This window comes from Pteropus alecto, unplaced genomic scaffold, assembly GCF_000325575.1.
Source record: "Pteropus alecto unplaced genomic scaffold, ASM32557v1 scaffold92, whole genome shotgun sequence".
In the NCBI taxonomy this organism is placed as follows: Eukaryota; Metazoa; Chordata; class Mammalia; order Chiroptera; family Pteropodidae; genus Pteropus; species Pteropus alecto.
Window position 1 is genome coordinate 800,574 of NW_006432447.1, and position 23,355 is coordinate 823,928.

At 39.9% G+C, this 23,355-nt stretch overlaps 1 protein-coding gene across 3 annotated transcripts in view; it reads left to right on the plus strand.

The window, feature by feature from the left end:
* XPC (XPC complex subunit, DNA damage recognition and repair factor) overlaps nt 1-23,355 on the plus strand; it is a 29,944-nt gene that overhangs the window by 589 nt on the left and 6,000 nt on the right. For 2 of the 3 annotated variants that reach the window (XM_006907175.3, XM_015585808.2), the window contains exons 2-11: nt 4,054-4,249; nt 6,964-7,070; nt 9,555-9,678; nt 11,054-11,138; nt 12,740-12,897; nt 13,403-13,523; nt 16,559-16,648; nt 17,580-18,473; nt 19,898-20,058; nt 22,915-22,996. In XM_006907175.3, coding sequence (XP_006907237.1) covers nt 4,054-4,249; nt 6,964-7,070; nt 9,555-9,678; nt 11,054-11,138; nt 12,740-12,897; nt 13,403-13,523; nt 16,559-16,648; nt 17,580-18,473; nt 19,898-20,058; nt 22,915-22,996 — 2,018 coding nt within the window. The remainder of the gene's footprint in view (nt 1-4,053; nt 4,250-6,963; nt 7,071-9,554; nt 9,679-11,053; nt 11,139-12,739; nt 12,898-13,402; nt 13,524-16,558; nt 16,649-17,579; nt 18,474-19,897; nt 20,059-22,914; nt 22,997-23,355) is intronic. The other variant, XM_015585809.2, reaches the window with a different exon arrangement.

Below are 23,355 nucleotides of genomic sequence, written 5' to 3' on the forward strand. Positions count from 1 at the left end.
AGAATAGTATCTTCTGCTAAATCTCACCCCCAGTGTTCTAGATTTGGATCCAACCTGACTTCACGTGGATGTCAAATAGGTTTCTTAATGTTTGTCATGGGCAAAGCAAAACTTGATTTTCCCCTTTTATCCTGTCCTTTTCCCCACTTTTTCTCATCTCAATAAATGATCCCTTCATCCACATTGTTAGAGCAAAACCCTCCTTTTCCTTACATGCACACATCCAATCCATGAGCAAGTCTTGTCAGTCAACCTGAGAACGATATATCAGATCTATTTCTCTTTATTTTCATGGCCACAGCCCCTGCCCAAGACACCATTATTTCTCACTTGAACGAAGCAGTTGCCTCTTTACTGATCTCCCTACTTCTCTTCCTCCCCAGCAATAGTTCACCATCCAACAGCCCAAGTGATCTTAAGATCAAATCATACCATGCTCTTAGTTCAAACCCTTTGTGGCTTTACATGCTCTTGGCGTAAAATCCAAATTCCTCATCAGAATGACCTACAAGACCCTACATGATTTGGTTGTTGCTACCTCTCCTGTTGTTTCCTACCTCTCTTGTTTGCCAGATACTCCCTTTTTTGGATTCCTTTCTGTTCCTCAAACATGCCATTTTATTGCTCATCTTGAACCTTTGGCTTTGCTGTTCCTTCTGCCTAGAATGGTCTTCCATGATTCTTGCTGTGGCTGATTCTTCTATTTAGGTTTTAACTCAGACACTTCTTCAGCACCCTATTTAAAGTGGCCTTCACCAGGTACTCCCTGGCACAGAGGCCCTCACGGTCTCTTGTCATAATTTGTAATCTTTATTTATTAAGATTTAGTTAATTTATTTGCTGCTTTTTTGATCACCATCTTAACTAGAGTTTGGGCTTCATGAAAACATCTTATTTGTTGCTATATTCTCTCTTGTCTCTCCTCCAGCATATACTAACTGCTCAATATATTCAGGTAATTGCAAAATGTATGCTATGGAGGGATTTGGGGGATTCCTGAAATAACTGGGTAGTAGATTAGACTAGGTAATCAACAGAGGCTCCTACGACACTAGATTTGACAATTCTGTGATTTTGTACATATTATAAGTTAATCATCTGTTTGGAAATAGTCAGATGGTAACAATTTCTAAACTTAAAAGATGATTTACTTCACACTCAGTAGTTCCATTAATGAGTTCCATTTAATTCATTTAATCATTCAAATAACACTTGAATATTTTCTGAGTACCTAATTTGTGCTGTACTTGAGCTAGGTGATGTGGGAGATAGAGATTTCTTGAAGGAATTTAGAATATAGCAGTGTTAACATTTACAAAAAAAAATGTCCAAGGCAGAGTGTGATACAAGGGAGAAGGTACAGGGCTTTGTCTTCCGAAAGAATAATCTAGTTTGATTGGAGAGATTGGGAAATGCTTTCTGAAGGAGTTATGTTTGATGTGCGACTTTAAGGATGGGTAATATTTCAGCGAGAGGCTGTGAAAGGGAGTTGGTATTCTAGTTAGAAGAAACGTATTCTGAATATATGTCAATTCAAAAACTAAAAGTTTTAATCCGATGGAAATGCCACCTGATTGGGTAGCATTCCTTACAGCCAAACACTTCACCTGGGCATCATCTCGGTATAGCTCCAACACTGAGTAGTTATACACTTGGGTAAATTATTTTGGACAAATAATTTAGCCTTCTGAACCTGGTATGTGAAATGTATTCTGCCTTGCAGAGTGGTTGTAATTTTTCAGTGAGATAGCATATAAAGTTCCTGGTATGGTGATGTTAGGTAATCAATTGGGCTAGCTCATATCAGTTCAGTCTAAATGGAGGTAAGGAGGCACTCAAGCTTAACCCAAACTCTGCTAGCCAAAGGAGCTAGCAATAAGTTTCCAAGGCAGCTTCCAGGATCTGAAGAGTTAGAATCTTTGCTGTGGTTTGGGCTGCAGGTGACACTAATTTGGTCACTTGTTTTTAACAGCTCAGTAGTATAAGTTTTAACAGCACCTCAGTGCATGCAATGAAATTATCTAGTGAACAAGACAGGCAAGGTCTCTGCTCTCAAGATGCTTATAATCTTTGGGGTGGGGTAGGTAGGATAGACAAAATGAAGTTAAAAGTAAATTCACATGGTGATAAGAGCTATGAAGAAAGTAAAACAGGTTACTGTAATAAAACTGACATGAGGTGGGGAAGAAGCAGCTAAGTCAGGATCAGTGATCAGGGACGGCTTCTGTGAGGAGGTGAAATTTTGAGCCAGTTACAGAATGTCCTCAAGTAGCCATTCATAGAAAGTTCTGGGAGAAAAGAGTTCTTCGCAGAGGGAACAGTAAGTTTAAAGACTCGTAGGAAGGAATGAACTTTGCTGGTTGGCTGGACACAATGAGTGAGGGAGCCATTGGCAGGATTTGAGTTGAGAGAGGTGGACAGAGTCCTTAGTTTGGAGACCAAGCTAAGGAGTTTTTAATTCTAAGTGCTATGAGATGCCACTAGCAGGTTTAGGCAAGTGTTCCTACTAAATTTCAGTAGATGGCCAAGCAAACCACATTGGTAATTCCTGCCCTGCTGAAACAACCACGTTGAGCTCAAGGAATTAATGATTATCTCATGGTTGGACATTCAGATTTAAAAAATTTTTTGATATTATGAATAATGATACTCTGAACATTTCAGTTTTTTGTTTTCTTTCTTTTCCCCCCTTTTAACTCCACCTCTCTCTTGAAAGCACAAAAATATACAGCTGTGCCTTTTAACCAACCAAATAAGTTTGTTGAGAAACAGGCCTCTGAAGTATCCTCCCACCTGTGTTTTTATATCAGTAAAAATGAAGTATTTTGCACCTTTGCTACTAACGAGGCTAAAGACCACTGTGAAATACAGAAATCCTGATTTTAAGGGCACTCTCCTCAACCTGTCAAAGCATAAACCTCTAAGCAAGTTCTGGCCTTGGAATAAGAAATCTGTTTCTAGATTCTAAATAACTAATTTTGAAATATTTTGTGTTTCCATTAAAATGCTTAAACCATGGGAATGCATAAATACTTCTATAAAACATCTGAAAGAAACAGAACTGAATCAGAGATTTTATCTACCATTAAAATAAATGCCCCTATAACTTATGACTTTATTTAGAGCAAAGAGGAGTATCTTTTTCCCCATGCAAAAGTATATTCTTTGGGAATATAAATGTCTATCCAGAGAGTCAGCAGGACAAGCCATAAATGAAAGGAAGGAAGGAATTTGGTATTTTAGGTTAATATTGCAGCTCCTTTTAGAACTTCACTACAGGCTTCAGTATTTTTGTTTTCCAAAATTAATTGAAGTGGAGTCATCCAAAGGCAAAGGAAGATGATTTATTTCAGATTCAAGATTACTTGTGTGAATATATTTGCAAGACTTTTAGATACCCTAATTTATACATTTTTTTCTATTTCCCTTTAACAAAAAACAATTTTAAGAAAGTAAAGATATTTTCGAATTGCCACTGTCTTATTCCAACCCATGCTTACTGAGATGGTTGGTATACCAGTGACATTTGGGTTAGATTGAAAAGGTTTCATAAAGTATGTGTTTTGAGCAGAGTTTGGTTTTAAAAGATGGTGGAAAGATGAATTAGTAGAAATAAGATAGTGGTAAAACTCAGACATGTTTATAAACTTGAAACATTTCACTTAATAGGAGTGGATTAGCCCTAAAATTAATGATTAGCCTTGGTGGGTAATAAATAATCAAGGTATTAATTAACAGATTGATGTATTTTCCTTAATGGATATTAGCTGAAATTTAAGATTTGGAAATTAGATTTTATTTGAGTCATGTGATGGTCTCTCCGTTGTCTTAGGAGAAGTAGAATAAAATGCAGATAAATGGTTTTTCCTGTGAGCATAGAGTGTAGGCTAGACCAAAGGTGTGAAGAAACTGAAAGCTGGATGGTAAGCTACTGATGGAGATGTGGTTTGGAGGGAGGTTCTAGAAAAGGAGTTTTCATGAGCCTGTCCTTGAAACCACCCTCTGTCCACCTTTGCTGTTGTCTCTTACCTTGTGTTTCATGTGGTCATCTAGATGTGGTTGAAGATAAGAAACCCCCAAAGAAGAGTCTCCTCCCAAAAGTCTCACAAGGAAAGAGGAAGAGGGGCTTCAGTGATCCTGGGTGCTCAACAGATGGTCGAGCAAAAAAGAAAGTGGCCAAGGTAACTGTTAAATCTGAAAACCTCAAGGTTATAAAGGATGAAGCCTTCAGCGATGGGGAAGATTTCAGGTGAGAGATCTTGATTGTTTCTATCAGAGAAATTTGACTAATAAAACCTGCTCTTTTGCTGTCACTAGGATCTGTAGAAAAGATGGGATCTTTAAACTCTTCTAGGTAGAACTCAGACTACTGGTAAGAGCTGTAAAGAATCTTAGTGGTTGTATACTTTACCCCCAAACTTTTCAGATGAGGACAGTGACAACTTACAGAAAATGATTTATTCATGGTTACATAGCTAGATGGTAGCAAAAACCAGGATGAGACTTAGGTCTTGTGATTCCTGGTCCTGTGTTCTTTCTACTACATGAAGATATTACATATACAGAATATTAACTTGCCATTCAAGCTTTCTCTCATTATACTCCTCAGGTACACTCTATTCCTGCCCAGCCGGACTTCTTGTCATTCATTCAACACCTGCTCATACTTTGCTACCGCTGAGTTGTGCTCATATTCTTCCTTCTACCTAAAATGCTTTCTTCCACCTTGAAGATGCAAATCAGAAGCCTTGTACTCCACGGTCTTCATTGATTCTTTCCCCTTTGCTCCTCTGGTTTCTTGCAGTATCTCTTAAGAGTATAACTTGTCTACCGTGTGTTATACTTATTTGCCTACATGCCATCTACATTTACATTACTACCCTGTAAGCTCTCAGAGGACTGGAACCATGCCTGGTTCATTTTTTAATGCCCTATGGCATCTAGGCAGGATCTTTTATTTGGCAGAAACTGAACAAGTATTTTTTTTAGTAAATGAACATTCATATTAACATGTGGTGAACAATGAATATAAGCCCAGTGAACACTTGATTATCTGCCTCCTGGAAAAATTGGGAGAGAGAAGGAAGAACAGAAAGGTAGCAGGCACTAGTTCCTTCTTTGCTTCAAAAATAAATCCTCACTCTTAGTGTCGGCCTTTCCAGCATTCTGTAGTCCTGGCATAGGAAAGTAGTCCAGGAGAAAGCATGGGAAAGCATGCAGATTTTCCACCATAGTTCACCTCTCCTTTCTTCTTAGGCTTTTGGGCTTACTGCTTCCCAGTTGTGACCCACCCTCTACCCTCACCCCTGCTACTAGTTGAATTCTGTTTCCTGAGATATCCACATAAATATAGACCAGGATGCTGCCAAGGAAACCTCTGGATCTCTCTTGCCCTCTCAGTTGAGAGTTGACTGTGATCAAACCCGTAACTCATGGACATTTCTGCTGTTATTCTAATGAGAAATTTTTGTTTCTATGGTGGTAAAAGGGATTGGCTAAAAAGAGAGTACGTGTATTGTAACTGAAGACTGAGGATTAGTTATTTTAAGTATCTGTGCTAAAATCTTAGGTAATATTCTCACTTGATACCAAGGGTTGAATCTTACAAAAGCTAAAAATAACTCAGTACTCTAAACACATTTTATATATAAATTTGCAGAAATATGCAGATGGTCCCTGACTTAGGAGGGTTTGACTTAGGATTTTTGACTTTATGATGGCACGAAAGTGATAGGCATTCAGCAGAAACCACATAGAACTCCTCACTTAACATCACCAATAGGTTCTTAGAACTGCGGTGAAATGGTATGTAATGAAACCAATTTCACCAGAGGCTAATTGATATAAACAAGAGTTAAGTTCCTACAGCATCTCATCAGTGTTATAATGAAACAACATTGAATGAAGTGTTATTCAAGGACCTGCTGCACTTGGAATTTTGAATTTTGATTTTTTTCCTGGGCTAGAGATAAGGAGTACAATATTCTCTAGTGATGCTGAGCAGTGGCAGTGAGCCACAGCTCTTAGTCAGGCACATCATCACAAAGGTGCCGATACACTTAAAGCCATTCTGTACCCCTACAATCATTCTGTTTTTTACTTTCTGTACAATATTCAATAAATTATATGAGATATTCAATACTTTATTATAAAAATAGGCTTTGTGTTAGATGATTTTGCCCAACTATAGGCTAATGTAAGTGTTCTGAGCACGTTTAAAGTAGGCTAGGCTAAGCTGTGGTGTTGGGTAAGTTAGGTGATTAAATGCATTTCGACTGATATTTTCAACTTACAATGGGGTTTATTGGGAAGTAACCCCATTGTAAGTTGAGAAAGATTTGTGTTACACATTAGCAACCATTTAGTTAGCTACTTATCTGTGTAGCTGTCTGCTTAACTACCTAGTCCAGGTTTCTGTTATTCGTGGCATACCTGTGTATAGTCAAATCCCCACTTAAGTTTGAAGTTATATTTCAACTTTAGTCTCCTTAGCTCATATTTCTTAAAGTGAGGGAAAATCTTGTGAGTTTACCTATAGCAAGATCAGCAAATATGAATTGCCTCCTCCTTCTGGCGTCCATCTGTACCTGTATATACACAGATAGCACAGCTTTTACTTCTGGAACTCACATTATTATTTTGGTTTCTTCTGATTTTTCTTATACATTTTTAGACACAGCTGTATTTTCCTTCACACAGCTCTAGGGTGTAGGTTCATAGTGTTTTTTTCCATTTTGACAGCACATCTAGTATTAGACTGATGATCAGAGTACATCTTGATGAGAACTTGGGACTCATACTGATGGAGGAAATGAGGCTCAGCTCACAAATCATATTTAAATAATTGCAACAGATTTTCAATAGGAAGAGTCTTTAAAATTCAGTTAGCTTAAGTGTAACACTAGGATGTTTGTGCCTTCTTCACTTTTTTTTCCTGTGATCTTTACACGGGGACTTTACAAGTGCCTGCAAGAAGGCGCACCATCCAAAGAGAGAGGCTGCCATGGACAAAGGCAGCCATGAAGGAGACGACGAGGAGGAAAGTGAAGATGACTGGGAAGAAGTAGAAGGTAAAACATCTTGCTTTGTTTTCAGAACTGTTTGATCCTATTTTTCTGTTTGATTCTGTTTGGAGTCATCACTGATTGCAGTTTTGTGGTTTTCTTTTGAAACTAATAAGACAAAGATATGGTTGCAATAGGGACCCGCTTTTGATATGAGGAAAACTTCAACACCAGTTACTAGAGCAGGTTGTATATTCTCTTCCTTTGGTGGCTGTCAGTGGTATAGAGGCAGGATCATCTTGTAGAAAGAGCACAGGCTTGAGAGCGGTTAGTCCCTCGGTCAGAGCCCAGCTTTGGAACTTAACATAGCTGGGTAAGTAAATAACTCCACCTGACTGAGCTAGGCTTTTTCATTAACATTCAGTAAACATTAAATGCTTATTTAGTCATTTATTTTGAGTATCTCTGTAGACTTAGTCTAGCAGTGCGCAGGCTAGACTTCAGGATCGTTGGGGTGGGGAGGTAGATTTGCAAATGTAATGGGCCTAGTACATCATATACTCATAGTAAATAGCAACTAATGTTATCCCTGAGTCTTTCTGCCTAGCATGACTCTTTCTCAGCCTTCTATTTTGAAAATGTTCAAACTTACAATAAAATCGAATATGTAATATGTATACTCTTCATCTAGATTCAGTAACTTTAATATTTTGCCATATTGAATATATCTTTCAGTAAATATGCATTGTGGAAGCATTTGAAAGTAAGTTGCAGACATTCTGACACTTCACTTTAAATACATCACCATGCATTTCCTAAGAATAAGACATTCTCCTACGTGATAAAATATCATGACCACACCTAAGAAAATGAAAAATAAATCATCAATTGTTATAAAATTCCGTTACAGCTATTGTTTTCCTAATTCAGTATCTAATCAAGGTGTAAGCCTTATATTAGTTGTGTCTCTCATTTCTTTTAATCTAGAACAGTACCCCCTACCCACTATCTTTTTTTCCTTTCCATGGCATTGCCTTTTTAAAAGAATCTTGGCCTCTCGTTTTATAGAATGTCTCATATTCTGGTTTTGTCTGATAATCAGACATCTCATGGTATTGTTAACACACGTTTCAGTATTCCCATCTATTTCTTATAAATTGTAAATTGTATAAAAAGGCTCGATTAAATTTAGATTAAACTTTATTTTTACAAGAATACTTCATAGGCAGTGCTCTGTATTTTATTCATATCATGTCCACTAAGAGGCACCAATGTCAGGTTGTCCTAGTGATGTGAAGTTTGATCTTGCAAGATGGTACTTCCAGATCATGCCAGTGTAAAGGTACATTTTCCCTTTGTAATTAACCATCCCTGGGGTGGCACTCTGATTCTGGGTGAATATCTTGTTCAGTAATTTTTTATTCATTGGTTTTAGCATGCATTAATCTTGACTGGATCAAACATTATTATATCGAGGTTTGCAAAACGATAATACTCCCAATTCTATCATTTTATATACATTTATATAAAGAAGAGCTCTCCCTTTCAGGAGTTATAGTTATTTAGTCATTTATTTTGAGTATCTCTGTAGACTTAGAAAATTTTTTTTTAAATTCAGATGTATTACCAGTTATCATCATTATATATTTTGATCTTCGGATTATCCCTAATTTGGCTAGTGGAAGCCCCTTTAAGTTGGCTACCCTACCGTGTCTTTTTGACATGACTCCATTACTATTTGAGAACATTTATGTTTTCTGGAACAACAAGATATTCTAGACTCATTTTGTACATTCTTTGCTCCAGACCTGGAATCAACCTTTTTTCTCCAAGAAGCCCTGGTTCATTTTAGGAGGGAATGGTACATAGACACCAAAATATTGGCATTAGGTGTGGTCATTGCCAAACAAGTGTCATTGCTTCTAGGCCCAGAGCTTTTTTTAAAAGGTCCCTTTGCTATTGAAGTTCACAGTTAGATTCAGTATCCAGTTCAGCAAATTCAGCTTATTTTGACTAGTGTTTACAAGTGGTGTAAGGGATAAAGAGGTGAAATAGACATATTCCTTCTTATTACAAGTTTACAGCTGAGACTGAAAGACCTCTAAGTCATGGTCTATACAAACCAATTGTGATAAGAGTTATGTAGTAATACAGAGAATAGGAAATTGTTCTTGTTTGGCTTTTTTTTATTTTTTGAAAAAAAGAAGTATACTAAAACACACACATGAGTCTCAGCTCCTGGATAGCAGGGGTCTGTATATAATTAAACTGAATATCTTTTTGCTTTAGTTTCCTCCTCTTCTACTTCTGCTACCAGGCTTACTTCTCTGGGTTCTCGTGCAGGTTAAATGAGACAAACAATGTGAAACACTTAGCACGGCGCCTGGCATTTTTTTTAGGTGCTAAAAGCATGGGAGGAGTAGTTATCTCCACTAGTTGTCCACCTCGCATCCATTTCTCATTTTCTCTTTCCCAGCAGAACCTCAATTTTGTGCAGTACAATAGCTATTGTTATTATTATTATTGATTTTTTAAAATTGCTGTTGCTAGAACTTAGTGAGCCTGTGCCAGGTGATGCGGGAGAAAATGCAGCCTTCTCTCAATCTGTTCTGCCTATGAAACCAGTGGAGATAGAGATTGAAACACCAGAGCAGGCGAAAGCAAGAGAAAGAAGGTAAGATTAGGCACTTGTTTCTAGATTCCTGTCACATATTATCTGCAACAACTGCTACTAATGAAAACTTATGAGAAACATGTAGGAGACCAGGACTGAGTATCACAGTGGTCAGGAATGTTAGGTGAGATAGCCCTGGATTCTCCTTTAGGTCTTGAATGAGAAACTTTCATGTCCTGGCTGGGGCAGGAGATGGGGAGCAAAAACTATGTATTGACTCTGTATGCCAAGGACTCTGCAGGTTATCCGTTCTCTTACTTAATCTTTAGAACAGTATATGAATGAGGAGCTAGAGGCTCAAAGAGGTTCAGTATAATTTCAGGAGTCACTCTGTCAGTAGGTGGGCGAGCCAAGATCTAAATCCTTGTCAGGCTGACTGGGCAACTTGTGCTTTCCGACCCCATCACACTGCAGGACTTGAGGCAGTGCACCACCATGGTAGGAAGCCCCCATTCCATCCTAGTATCCCCAGTACCTCTGCAGCCTCTGTGGCTTGAAAACCTGGAGCACAACACCTGGTAGTTACTTGGTTAATGGGTTCCACTGTGTGGGCACATTACTAGCCATGCAAGAAGAAAATAATAGAAGTCATTCAAGAAACGTTAAGTTTTCTTGAAGCTGCATGGGACACAGACATGAAAGGTTTTACACCAGAACAGCATTATACAAGTGAGTGTACATTAATAGAAAATAAAATTGGTGGTTGCTAGGAGGGCCTCAGCCATTGGGAGGTCAGGCAGTTGGAGAAGACTTCCTGGAGGATATGAGCTTCAGCTCATGTTCATGAGGCATGATTTTGTGCAGCTTGAGAGAAGGGCAGTCTGGGTGGAGAGTGTCCTGAGCAAAGGTTTGTAGGTGAGAAGGAGCAAAAAGAGTATGCAGAAAATACATAGCTTTTAAAAATAGCTTTTAAAAATTTACTTAGTAACATAGCCTTGCACAAGAAAACAAGGAGAGCAATTCATACGCCATTGCAAGTAAAAGGAATTGACTAGGGGAATGGAGTCAGGTTTCAATTTCCCAACTGAAAATAAAGCTAGAATAAGTTTATGGTAACTGAAAAAAAAAGCAGCATACCAAATTGTTCATAAAAATTATGGTAACTGAAAAAAAAAAGCAGCATACCAAATTGTTCATAAAGATTATTTTAGTACAAACAAAAACAAGAGTGTAAGGAAATAAACTGTTCATATTGATTGCCTCTAGGTGACAGCACCCTGGGGGCATTTTTTTTGTTGATTTCTCCTTCCTAAAGAGCATACACACCAAGAAACTCCATTGCCTGCAGGACTTAATTCACATCTCTTAGCATGGCCTACATGCCACAGGGACCCCAGATAACGTTCACGTTCACATTTTTCAATATGTATTACAGTGAAAAAATACAAATGGAGTTTGAGACAAATCTTCGGAGGCTGATGAAACGTTTCAGTAAAGAAGTCCACGAGGACACGCACAAGGTGAGGGCAGGGAATGAAGGGAAAAGACAGTATTCCTCTTTGTCAAGGCTGGGTGCTATGGCAGAAAGAACTTGGGTTCAGTCAGTCAAACCTGGGTTTTGTTTCTGGCTCTTCTACTCACTGTGTGACCTTGGCAGTTTTTTATTCTCGCTGAGCCTTAGTTTCCTCATCTTTGAAGTGAGAGGTAATAGTAGTGTCTTCTTTGGTAGGCGGTTGTGAGGGTTACACAGATATCATATATAAAACATGTAGCGCAATGCCTGGCATGAAGCAGGGGCTAAACAGCCGTGCCCCTTTCATCTCCTGTTTGAACTGTTTAATAACATTAGTTCCGATCTCAGCTAAAGTCTCTGGCTTTTGACTTCAGCCAGTAGGTATTGAACACGTATTATGGACCTAGCAAGGTACTTGGCATTGTGGGAAGAGAGACTTGTATAAAACTTATTTCCTAGTTAAGGAGTTTCCGATCTCACAGATGGAACAAGAAAGACTTCGAAAAAGAGAAACTCAAGACTTAAAGAAGGAAAGGGAATAGTGTGGGTCCGATTAGCTGAGGAAGGTTTTATTTAGGAGAAAGCATAGCATGTTGAGATGGGAAAGGATAGAGTCTATGAAGACTGCTCTTGCTGAGTTTTGGAGAGGATGATGGGACAACCAGTTTTCCCACATGTTGGAGGACATGCGTTTTGGAGACATGTCGAGAGTGAGGAAAGGGAGAATTTTGATTCTCCTTTAATTAGCAGGCAGCCAGGGAATGTAGAGATGCAGCTGATGGAAGAGACACCTCAGCAGCCACAGAAATCTAGAGGTGGGGTGAGCACATAGCAAGGACAGTGAGGACATGGGATGAGAACTGAAGTGATTCCCACTTTGTAGCAGCCTTGGGGATTAAATGAGGTAGTTTTGTTTCTTTTACCTTTTGGTGTTAGAGATGAAAGAAAGGGAAAAATTACTATAACTCCGAGATTTGAAGCTTAAGTGAGGGTAGAAGGGCAGCACCATTGATTGAAATCGGAAAGCTGTAAGTGGGAAGGAAGGAAGACATTTTGAAGGGAAAATGATGCAAAGCTATGGGCGAGAGAAAAGGGAGGCAGTCACATGATCATTTCAGTAGGTTGAGAAAGGGTGGGGTGGGAGGTCAGATATGGGGACCAGTGTAGGGTTTGAAGTGGGGGAGGCTGGCTTCAAGCACACATGGAAGTGCAGAGAGCAGTGCAGTGAACCCCTTGCTGTCTCCTCAGCTTTGACAGTTATTAGCCTGTGAGCAGTCTTGCTATTTTCTTCCCCCACTCACTTTTCCTCCTGATATTTTTGGCTCAAACCAAAGACATTGTTGCATTTCATCCATAGATCTTTTGACAAGGCCTCTTAAAATAGGCCTTTTGAAGCTTTGAGGTTTAAGGCTCTTTGAGGGAATGAATATCTAGGTAGAAGAGAGGGTGACAGACAAAATCTTGGGAAATATCTAAAGTTAATATTTTTACTTTTTTGTATGTTGACAACAAATATTTTCTGCCCACAAATGTCTTTTAATTTGGCAGCAAAAATCCCTCTAGTTTTCAGCCTTCCTTTACTGTCTTCTCTTTTCTTTTTCTTTCCAGGTTCACCTTCTGTGCCTACTAGCAAATGGCTTCTATCGAAATAACATCTGCAACCAGCCCGATCTGCAGGCTATTGGCCTCTCCATCATCCCAGCTCGCTTTACCAGAGTGCCTCCTCAAGACGTGGATATCTACTACCTGTCAAACCTGGTGAAATGGTATGGCCCTCCAACCTGTCTTGCAAAGCCTTAGTGTAGGATTCGTGTGTCTCTCAGAGGTTGAGTGCAAGTCACTTCCACAGACATCCCCTGAGATGATCCTGTGTGCCAGGCAGTGGTCATGGTATTGAAGGTAGAGAAATGTCAGGCATAATCTCTGTCCTGAAAGAGCTCCCAGGTTGGTCAGGAAGACAGATACACCCCAAGTAATTAGAGTAGTATAACAAGTACTCCGGAAGAGGTGTGCTCTGGACTGTGGGCACACAGAGCAGGGCCACTTAACTCAGCTGCAGGGTCTGGGAATGCACCCCAGGAAGGGGAAGGCTCCCCAAGGAAGTGAAGTCTGAGTTGGGTCTTCAGTGATGAGTAGGAGTTAGCCAGACATGGTGGGAAGAGTAGAACAGAGGCAGATGAGGCTCCCCCTTTTGATTTTCTTGGCTATAAAAGAACAGCATTTCTCTTTGCTCTGACCTCTGACACAAGGAAATGCCTGGTTTCTCTCCAGGTTCATTGGAACATTTACAGTTAACACAGACCTTTCAACAAATGAACAAGATGACCTACAGACTACGTTGGAAAGGAGATTTGCTATTTACTCTGCACGAGATGATGAAGAATTGGTCCACGTGAGTGATTCCTCCTGGCAACACTTTTTATTAGTACCCGTAGCAAATGACGATGACAGTCATGTGCCAGATGCCATTCCAGGTGGTTTTTATTCAGTTCTCATAAAATAAAAAATAGGTACTGAAGCTCAGAGAGGCTAAGTAACTTTCTTAATTGGCAAGTATTGGAATCATGATTGGGACCAGTGTGTGAGTTGAAAGCATACCCTCTTTCGTTTCTATTACTTGGTATTCTGGTGTGTTAAAGCACTGAATTTTTGGTCAAGTGCTCTAGAATTATTTCTGCTAACTATTCATAATTTGTGTTCAAAAGTTCCAAGGAAATATTATACCAAATTTGAAATCCTTGAGAAATCCTTGAGAAAGTGTTTCTATACCTTCCGATTTGGGTAATGACAGTGGCAGGCAGCCATGCAGTAAAGAAAATTGTATCCATCAAAAGGAGTTGTGGTGAGGAGCTCTTAAATGTAGACAGGCTTTTATCAAACACTTGAAAATACCCTTAGGTAAGGTTCTGTCTGAATGAAACAAAAATGGTGGTAGAAATATGGTTTTATCCCTGGAAGATTCCTATTAATGCATGTACTTGTGCCTGAGCCCCACATTCCCTGTTTGCTTAGGAAAAGAGACCAGACTTTTTGTATCTTCAAGGCTAGATAACTTGCATCTTTACCTCTCTTTTTCTGATTTGGCTTGATAAAGTCTAAGATAACTGGCATAGCCAGTAATTATGCTATAATTCCACTACCCAAAGGAAAACATTAATATTTAAGTATTGTTTTCCCAGACTTTGTTCCTGTGTATTTGTGTACATATATATTTGTTTATGGGTTTTTTAAAAGCAAAAAAAATAGTTTTTTTAAAAAAGCAAACAATTCAGTGACATTTAGTGCATTTAGAGTATTATGTAAGCGCCACCTCTATTTCCAAAACATTTTTGCTACCCCAAAAGGAAATCCTGTACCCATTAAACAGTTACTCCCCATTCTACTCTTCTTCCCACCCCTTCAAGCACCTAGCACCTCTAATGTGCATTCTTTTTCTGTAGATTTACATATTCTGGATATTTCATATAAAAGAAATCATACAACATTTGACCTTTTGTGTCTAGCTTCTTTCACTTAGCATAATAATTTCAAGGTTCATCTACATTTGTGGATTGTGTCAGTACTGCATTCCTTTTTTATGGATGAATAATATTCCTTTGTATAGGTATACCACATTTTGTTTATTCATTCAGTTGATGGACATTTAGTTGTTTCCACCTTTTGGCTATTATGAAGAGAACTGCTGTCAGTATGTGTACATATATCTGTTGAGTAATCGTTTTCAGTTCTTTTGGGTATAAACCTAAGAGTGGAGTTGCTGGGTCAGAAGGTAATTGTATGTTGAACTTTTTGAGAAATTGCCAAACTTTTCTACAGTAGCTGCACCATTTTTACATTCCCACCAGCAATGTTTCAGAGTTCCAATTTCTCCAAATCCTCACCAACACTTTTATTTTTCTTTCTTCTTCTTTTTTTTTTATAGTCATCCTAATAGGTATGAAGTGGTATCTCATTGTGGTTTTGATTTGCATTTCCTTGATGACTAATGATGCTTGACAACTTTTCATGTGTGTATTGACCATTTGTGTATCTCCTTTGGGGAAATGTCTATAAAAACATTTTACCCATTTTTTAATAGAATTCTTTGTCTTTTTGTTGTTGAATTGTAAGAGTTCTTTATATATTTTGGATACTAGACATTCATCAGATATATGCTTTGCAAATATTTTTTCCCATTCTGTAGGTTGTCCTTTCACCTTCTTAAGAAAGTCCTTTGATACACATAAGTTTTAATTTTGACAAAGTTCAATTTTTCTGTTTTTCTTTTGTTCCTTATACTGTTGGTGGGATATCTAAGACTCCATTGCCAAATCCAAGATCATAAAGATCTCCTCCTATATTTTGTTCTAGGAGTTTTATAGTTTTAGCTCTTACAATGTTTATTGTATCAGTTAACATAATAAGTTGTCAACTAAACCATAGATACTATTTGGATTTTTCAAGTTTTTCCACTAAAGCCTTTCTTCTGTTCTAGGATCCAACCCAGAATACCATGTTGCATTTAGTCATCATGTCTGCTTGGTCTCTTCCAATCTGTGACAGTTTCTCAGTCTTCTGTTGTCTTTCATTACCTTGATGTTTTTGAAGAGTGCTGTTTTAGGAATTTTGTAGTGTGTCCCTCAATTTGGTCCCTGATATTTTCTTATCTCCCTGTCTTTCACTTCGGAAGAAACAAGGCAAAAGTAATTATTTTTTAAATATAACATGGCTTTTCACAGAAAAGCTGCCTTCTTGTTTCTGATTTTTACCCCTGGCTTTCTCAGTAGGGTATTACGGTAATTCATGAGAAACACTGGGACCCTGAGATCTGTGTAGGAAGATCTTGCTCAGTTGCTTTATCACTGCTGCAGTTTTGGAGGTTAATTCCCATGAGGAGGCTCCCATTCTTCCAAGTTTATAGAATGCTTAGAACTGCAGCCTCCAGTTAAAAGATTCATTGTGGGGAAAATAGAATAGAGGGAATAGACTTCGGGCATCCGATAATTATGTTTTCCATATTTTCTTTTCAAAGTGATGTCTCGTTTTATTTACTTTAATCACAAACATAGCATATGTTGAATGCAAAACAATCAAAAGATAGGTAAGCTGGAAAAAAAACACTTGTAAATACCCATAACCCAGTATATAGGTTCTTTTTAAAATATATATGTATTTAGATTTATATACAATTTATTCTTACAAAAATTAACATTAAAAAACAAACTTCTATTTTCCTTTACTATATGGCATACAGTTTCCCATTTTTCTACAAAGGTAAATCTTAGCAGTATCATTTTTAATAGTATCAAGGGTTTCAGACTCTTATTTTTGACAGCTTGGTTGTTTTTACTTTTCTCTGTTATCAATAAGCACCACGACAAGCAACACCGAATTAATTAAATCTTTAAATTTTTTCTTAGGATAAGTGCGTTATTCTTTTTATTATAGATATTTTTACTGATTCTCCGGGCCCTGCAGCTTCCAACCCGACTGGTATTGTCTCTACAGCCAGTTCCTCTGAAGTTATCAGCAACCAAGGTAAAGTTCTCAGGACTTCTAGAGAAAAAGGTAGTTGGTCGGAAAGGAGTTAGAAATGATCAGAATTAAAAAAATTAGTTGTTAAGACTGTTTTTAAGGGTCGGTATTCATGGAGCATGGGTTTCTTTGAGACTGTCTTGCACAACCCTGGGAAGGCAAGACTGGACACACGGATGGATATCTAGCAATCTGAGCTTTTGCATGTGCAAAGGAGCCTACGGCAGATCTTGGCTCCTGGTGCTTTAGTTTCTCTTCTGTAAAATGGTAGAATGGTACCTGTCCTCCTTAGCAGCAGTGTGGAGTGATGATGGGTGAAGGACTCTGAATTCTGCAGTCATCTAAGAAGGAGGCTGAATACTCTACTCACTGGGGTTTTGGCATTGTCTGAAACTTGATGGTCCAGATTTTAATAATTTCTGTATTATTAATACTTTAACTTTGTTAAGTCCATCAGTATTTGCAAAATGCGTTATGTGCAAGGTGAGTATTATTGTTGCTGAGGAAACCGGAGCGCAGAAGTTACATAATTTACCTAAATCACATAACATGAGATACAGAACACTGAACCCAGGTTTGTCACATAACATGAGATACAGAACACTGAACCACATAATACAGATACAGAACACTAAATCACATAACATGAGATACAGAACACTGAACCCAGGTTTGTCTCTTTCCACATTCGGTGCTTTTTTGCCTGTGCCACAGTTTAGAGTAAAAGGAATTATATTGTGGCCTTGTCTTAGGTGCTATAGATTTTAGCAAATATTTTCTTACAACTCAAAAGGATAGCCAGTCAATCACTGTCTGAGTTGGGGACATCTTGTGTATGCTAGTTCTCCAGCCAGTGACTTAGCCCCATTAGATGACAGGATCTCTGTCCTAACATTAGCAAAAAAGAAAAAGCAAAACTTCTCTTCTGTTTAAGGGAAAGAAACCTTCTAAGGAGAGATCCACAGAGTGTCCTGGAGGCTCTGCAGAAACTTCTAGCCAAGTTCCAGAAAACCAAACCAAACCGAAGACCAGCAGAGAAACTAGACAAGAGGACACCACTTCTAAGAGCGCTGGCAGTCCAAGTGTCAAAGGGAAGAGGAGCAAAGCAGCCGCCATCAAGAAGAAACAGAAAGAGCCTCCCTCCAGTGGGGAAGAAGAAGTCAAAGTGGAAAAGCAGGAGAAGAAAACTCAGAGACGTGTGCGTGGCCAGAAGCGGCGGGTGGCCTCTAGGGTGTCCTATAAAGAAGAGAGTGGGAGTGACAAGGCCAGCAGTGGCTCTGACTTTGAGCTCTCTTCTGGGGAAGCCCATCATTCATCCAGTGAGGATTGTGAGCCTGGCCCTTCAAGACAGAGGAGGGCCTCAGCCCCTCAGAGGACAAAGGCAGGTTCCAAAAGTGACTCCAGAACCCAACATGGAAGCCACCCTAAGCACCCAGGCTTTCCAGCAGCATCTGCAAGTTCTTCAAGCAGTAAGAGTAAGAGAGGCAAGAAAATGTCCAGTGATGGTGAGGAAACAGAAAGAGGGAAAGCAGCTGGTGTAAACCAGTGGCTTGAGGTATTCTGTGAGCAGGAGGAAAAGTGGACATGTGTGGACTGTGTGCATGGCGTGGTGGGCCAGTCTCCGACATGTTACAGATATGCCACGAAGCCCATGACCTACGTTGTAGCCATCGACAATAATGGCTGGGTCCGGGATGTCACCCAGAGGTATGATCCAGCCTGGATGACAGCGACTCGCAAGTGCCGGGTTGATGCCAAGTGGTGGGCGGAAACCTTGAGACCCTACCAGAGCCCATTGGTGGAAAGGGAAAAGAAAGAAGACTTGGAGGTAAGGACTCAGTTGCCACAGACATGAAGAGCCCGTCCAGTTATTAAAATTATTCTCATTTCGAGCACCTTATATATTCCTAGCTTAGCCTGTGTTGGGTATTTTTGATATTTATCTCATTAATTATCACAACATTATAAAGCTGGGATTATTATTGCCTTAATTTTACTAGTTAAAATTTTAGGATCCAAGAGATTAACTGACTTGATATTTTAACCCAGGCGTATCTAACTTTGAAGCCTGTATGCTTTTAGTTATTGCCCAGTTATAAATTTGGAGCTTTCCAATAATTTTTGCAAGTCATATAAGTCATACTAAGTCAAAGAAGAAAAAACTCATTGTTTTCCCCTTTCTCATCATGCACACTCGTACAAGCACGTACACAAACAGCCCTCCACAGATCTAGAACACTTATCTCCTGGGAAGAAAGGGACTTGAGATGAGGAAATATCTGTTGAGAAGACACACTGGAAGCCAACTTCTAAAACAACATAGTGTGTCACTTGGTGCTAGGAGGAAAGCCTGAGTCGCTAGTGCAAGGGCAGTTGTGTTAAGTGGAGCTCGGCATTTCCACCTGGGAACAAGCCCAGATTTGCAAAGAATTATTCCCAGTTCCTCAGGATGGGTGAAACCAGGCTTATTTTAGTGTTCAATGCTGTTTAACCTGCATTGAGAGTTTGCTCTGGGGCATTCCCGGTTCATTTTACTTAAAAATTACAGAGTAAATGGGAGTTGTTCATATGGTATTGTGACTAACCTAATTAAAGTCTTCATACTGGAAGCGGACCTCATGGAGGAGGGTCCATCTTACTCCTGGCCACTCCACATTGCCAGTCCTCACTCATGTATCGAGGGTTTCAGAAAGTACTAAAGGAAATATTAGGAGACCTGGGTGAATAGGATGTGAATTACAGTAGTGGAATTGCCCACGGAGAAATCAGAATCCTTAAAGAAATACTAATAGAACATGTATTATAGTGAACTTAGAAAAAAAAAAAAGGCATAGGGTGAACAACTCATTTCCATTTCCTGTGAGTGCAGTCATGGTAAACCATGTTGCAGAATAGTGATATCACTTTACGATAAGGCCTCTTTCCTTTAGAAAGCTTTATGGTTTTCTACCTTGAAGCTCCTTAATAGAGCAGGCACTGATCTGTGAGGGCTGGCTAAGGTGTCTCTGGACTGGGAATAGGTTAGATGACTTTCCAAAGTTGCCACTAGCCACAGAATTACTTGGTTCTTCATAGCTGTCTATTTACCTAAAACCTACTTAACATCAGAGCTACAATGCAGTGTTAGTCATTAGTGCTCGTGAAACCTCTGCTCCACTGTTATCTGAATAAGTTGGTCTGAAGATCACCCACCTCAACCCTCACTTCCTCTTCTAAACCACACACTCAACATCGTCTTTCTGGCCTTTGCAGTTTCAGGCAAAGCACCTGGAACAGCCTTTGCCCACTGTCATTGGCACATATAAGAACCACCCTCTGTACGCCTTGAAGAGGCATCTCTTGAAATATGAGGCCATCTATCCTGAGACAGCTGCGATCATTGGTTATTGTCGTGGAGAAGCTGTCTATTCCAGGTGCGTGAGGCAGCCCGGTAGCTTTGTGGGCTTCCTGATGGCTTGGGATTATCAACCTTCTTCTAGGGCAAGTGGCTGATAACATCATTCATCTCATTTGTCAAACAGGGTGAGCTTCATAGTGCGTGAGTGTGCTATTGTGTGGGGACAGTGTAGGAAAGATTGAAGCTTGGAAGTTAAAATGATGAGGACGAGCAGAGAGAGGAAAAAGTTTAGGGGAAAAACTAAAAGTAAAGCAAAATAAGGCTTATATAGGATGATATAAACACATCTCTCAAATGTAAGTTGAAAACACAAAAGTAAAGAAGAAAATTTGATAATAAAAATTAAAATGAGTAGTTATTTTAATGGGTACAGAGCTTCTGTTTGAGCAGATGAAAAAGTTCTGGAGATGAATGGTGGTGATGGTTGCATAACTATTTAATGCCACTGAGCTATACACTTAAAAATTATTAAGATGGTAGATTTTATGTTGTGTATATTTTATCCATAGTCAAAAGAAATTACCAAAGAAGGAGAGAAGGGAATAAGAGTAGAAAATGAATGCAAAATGTATACAAAATTAAAAATTTATAATGCAAATTTAGGGTAAGGAAAAAATAGAAGCAGAACTTTTAAGGAATAGCAATAGAAAGAAAATAAAAGTGTTTTTTTTTCTTTAAATTGAAATATAAGATCAGAAAATAGAGGATATCCTTAAGAAATGGGAAAAGAAAGAGAAAAAAAAGGAAACTCATGAGTAGGTGGTTTGAGTCCTCTGACTGAGGACTCCCTCCTCGTGTCAGCCCTGCAGGGAGTCATCCAGACCCTCTGTCCAGGGTCTGTGTTGCAGCTTTCTGGTGCACGTCAGAAGGGTCATACCTGGTCAAGAGCCTCACCTACCAACAGTCAAAGGCCTTCAGGACCCATGCCACCTTGATAGAGGATAAAGCACAGGCTTCCTCAGGTACTTGAGAGAGAAGAAGTTTGGGGGGAAGGATGTGCCAGCATGGTCCACAGGGACCATGTCAGTCACAGGAGAAAGTATTAAAGGTGGATATTTCTTTTTAATGTGGTAAAATATGCATAACAAAATTTACCATTTAACCATTTTTAAGTGTACAGTTCAGTGTCATTAAGTATGTTGACACTGCTCTGCAGCCATCACCACCATCTATCTCCAGAACTTTCATCTTCCCAAACTGAAACTCTGTGCCCGTTAAACACCAACTCTCTAATTCCCCCTTCCCCCAGCCCCTGGCAAGCACCATTCTACTTTGTCTCTATATAAATGAACTCAACAGTATCAAAGCTTTTGTAACTGGCATCCAGTGATGGACACATGTGTTGCTTCCCCTTTTGGCTATTATGAATAATGCTGCCATGAACACAGGAGTACAAATATCTCTTTGAGACCCTGCTTTCAGTTCTCTTGGATATATGCCCAGAAGTGGAATTGCTGGATCATATGTTAATTCTGTGTTTAACTTTCGAAGAACTGATGTACTATTTTCCACAGGGGCTGCACCATTTTACATTCCCACCAGCAGAGCACAAGGGTTTTAGTTTCTCAGCATCCTCATCAACACTTGTTTTCTGTTTTTTGATAATGAGCCATCTCTAATGGGTATGACGTGGTTAGAAGTTGAGATTTATTCTGAGAGGTGTATGCCTACTTCCCTCTGCTATCCTTAGAGATGTCCAGACAAAGCATACTTGCTTCCCCCTCCTCCCTGCCTTCCCCTCTCCTATCTGAAGACTATGACCATGACATAATTACTCCTTTGGGCAATCAGAGATGTGCAGCCTGCAGTGGGAGTGTGGCTAGAGCTCTCAGCTCTGACAGTGATGCTATGGACAGAGAAGCACTGCTCCAGCACCTGGCAAGTGTCTGGTCTTTCTAGCAACCTTACGAGGCAGGGAGGACAGAGCTCATCCCTAAGTGATAGAGGAGGATACTGAGGCTCAGGAAGGGAAAGACTTCCCCAGAGAGGGCTGCTAGGAGGTGGCACAGAGGTTTGCCTTGTGTCTGTTGTACTGTGCTGAACATCAGCCTCAGACTGAAGGGTAGGTGAAGAGCCTGATTTCTGCAGTGGAAGGAAACTTAGTGCCCGTGCTCATCGGAGCCTCACTCTCTGGGCAGAGTTTAGGGCTGCAAACTGAAGAGGAGATGGGCGTGCCTTGTTAAAGGAGGCTCAGCAAGGAAAGCAGTTGAAACTTGTTGGAAAGTAGAATTGCAAGGCTGGGGTATAGCTCTTAGCTCTGGAAGAAAGAGTAAAGCCAGAAGATCTGTCCCCATAATCACAGGCTCCCAGGAATTATTTGACTGTTTCATGGGCATGAGTCTTAATTCTATGATGATTTAGTACTGTATTATAATTTCCATGTAGACTTATTTTGGGTTCACCACTTCTTCTCTGGACATTCGTCCCTCACACCTCAATGTTTAGCAGCAGACTAGACCCTGGGCAGGTACTTGCTCAATGATGAGGAAATGTGTTCGCACTGCTGTGCTGTCGCCCCATACAAGCTGCAAAGGGACTCTCACTGTGGGAGGAGAGTTGAGGGCATAGCATGAAGCCTAAGACAGACACAGTAACTCCATGAGGTTAGGATTTGTAAGTGGATGCATATACCTCCCCCCCAAAACAGGAAGTCCAAATTAGCTTTGTGCCTAAGGCAAGTCCCCTGCTTCCCTCAAGAGCAGGGCCTGCTTCAGGGCATGAGGCAGAGCCTGAGGGGAGAATCAAGGTCCTCGTTCTTCCTTTTGGGAGGTCATAGGGACACTTGGGTCTTGGGGGTTCCTTTGCATACTGTGTTCCATTAGGCAGGGTGTGAACTGAATTTGTCCTTTGTCTTCCCTGTTGGCTCCGGTAGGGATTGTGTGCATATCCTGCACTCCAGGGATACGTGGCTGAAACAAGGAAGAGTGGTGAGGCTTGGAGAAGTGCCCTACAAGGTAACCAGAGCTAGGGGTGGGGACGGCCTTTAGAGCTGTTAGGGAGGCTGAGGACCAAGGAGGAATGGAACAGCTGAGGGCAGAAGAGTGGTGACTAAGAGCTGCTGAGTGCATGCTCAGAAAAGGAATCCAGGTCTGAACTTCTCTGACTTGAGAAGGATTAGAGGAAGAGAGAAGCATTTAGATTATGTCTTTAAGGAGGAATTTGTAAGAGATGAATCTTCCAGCGTATGCAAGAAATCAAGGCCAAAAAGCAGCCCTCAGACTCCTGGTGTATATTCAGAGGCTATGTAGATCTGAACCATGTTACTGAGTTGTTCTACAAGGCCAAAGCCCTGCTTCATGTAGATACATTCACC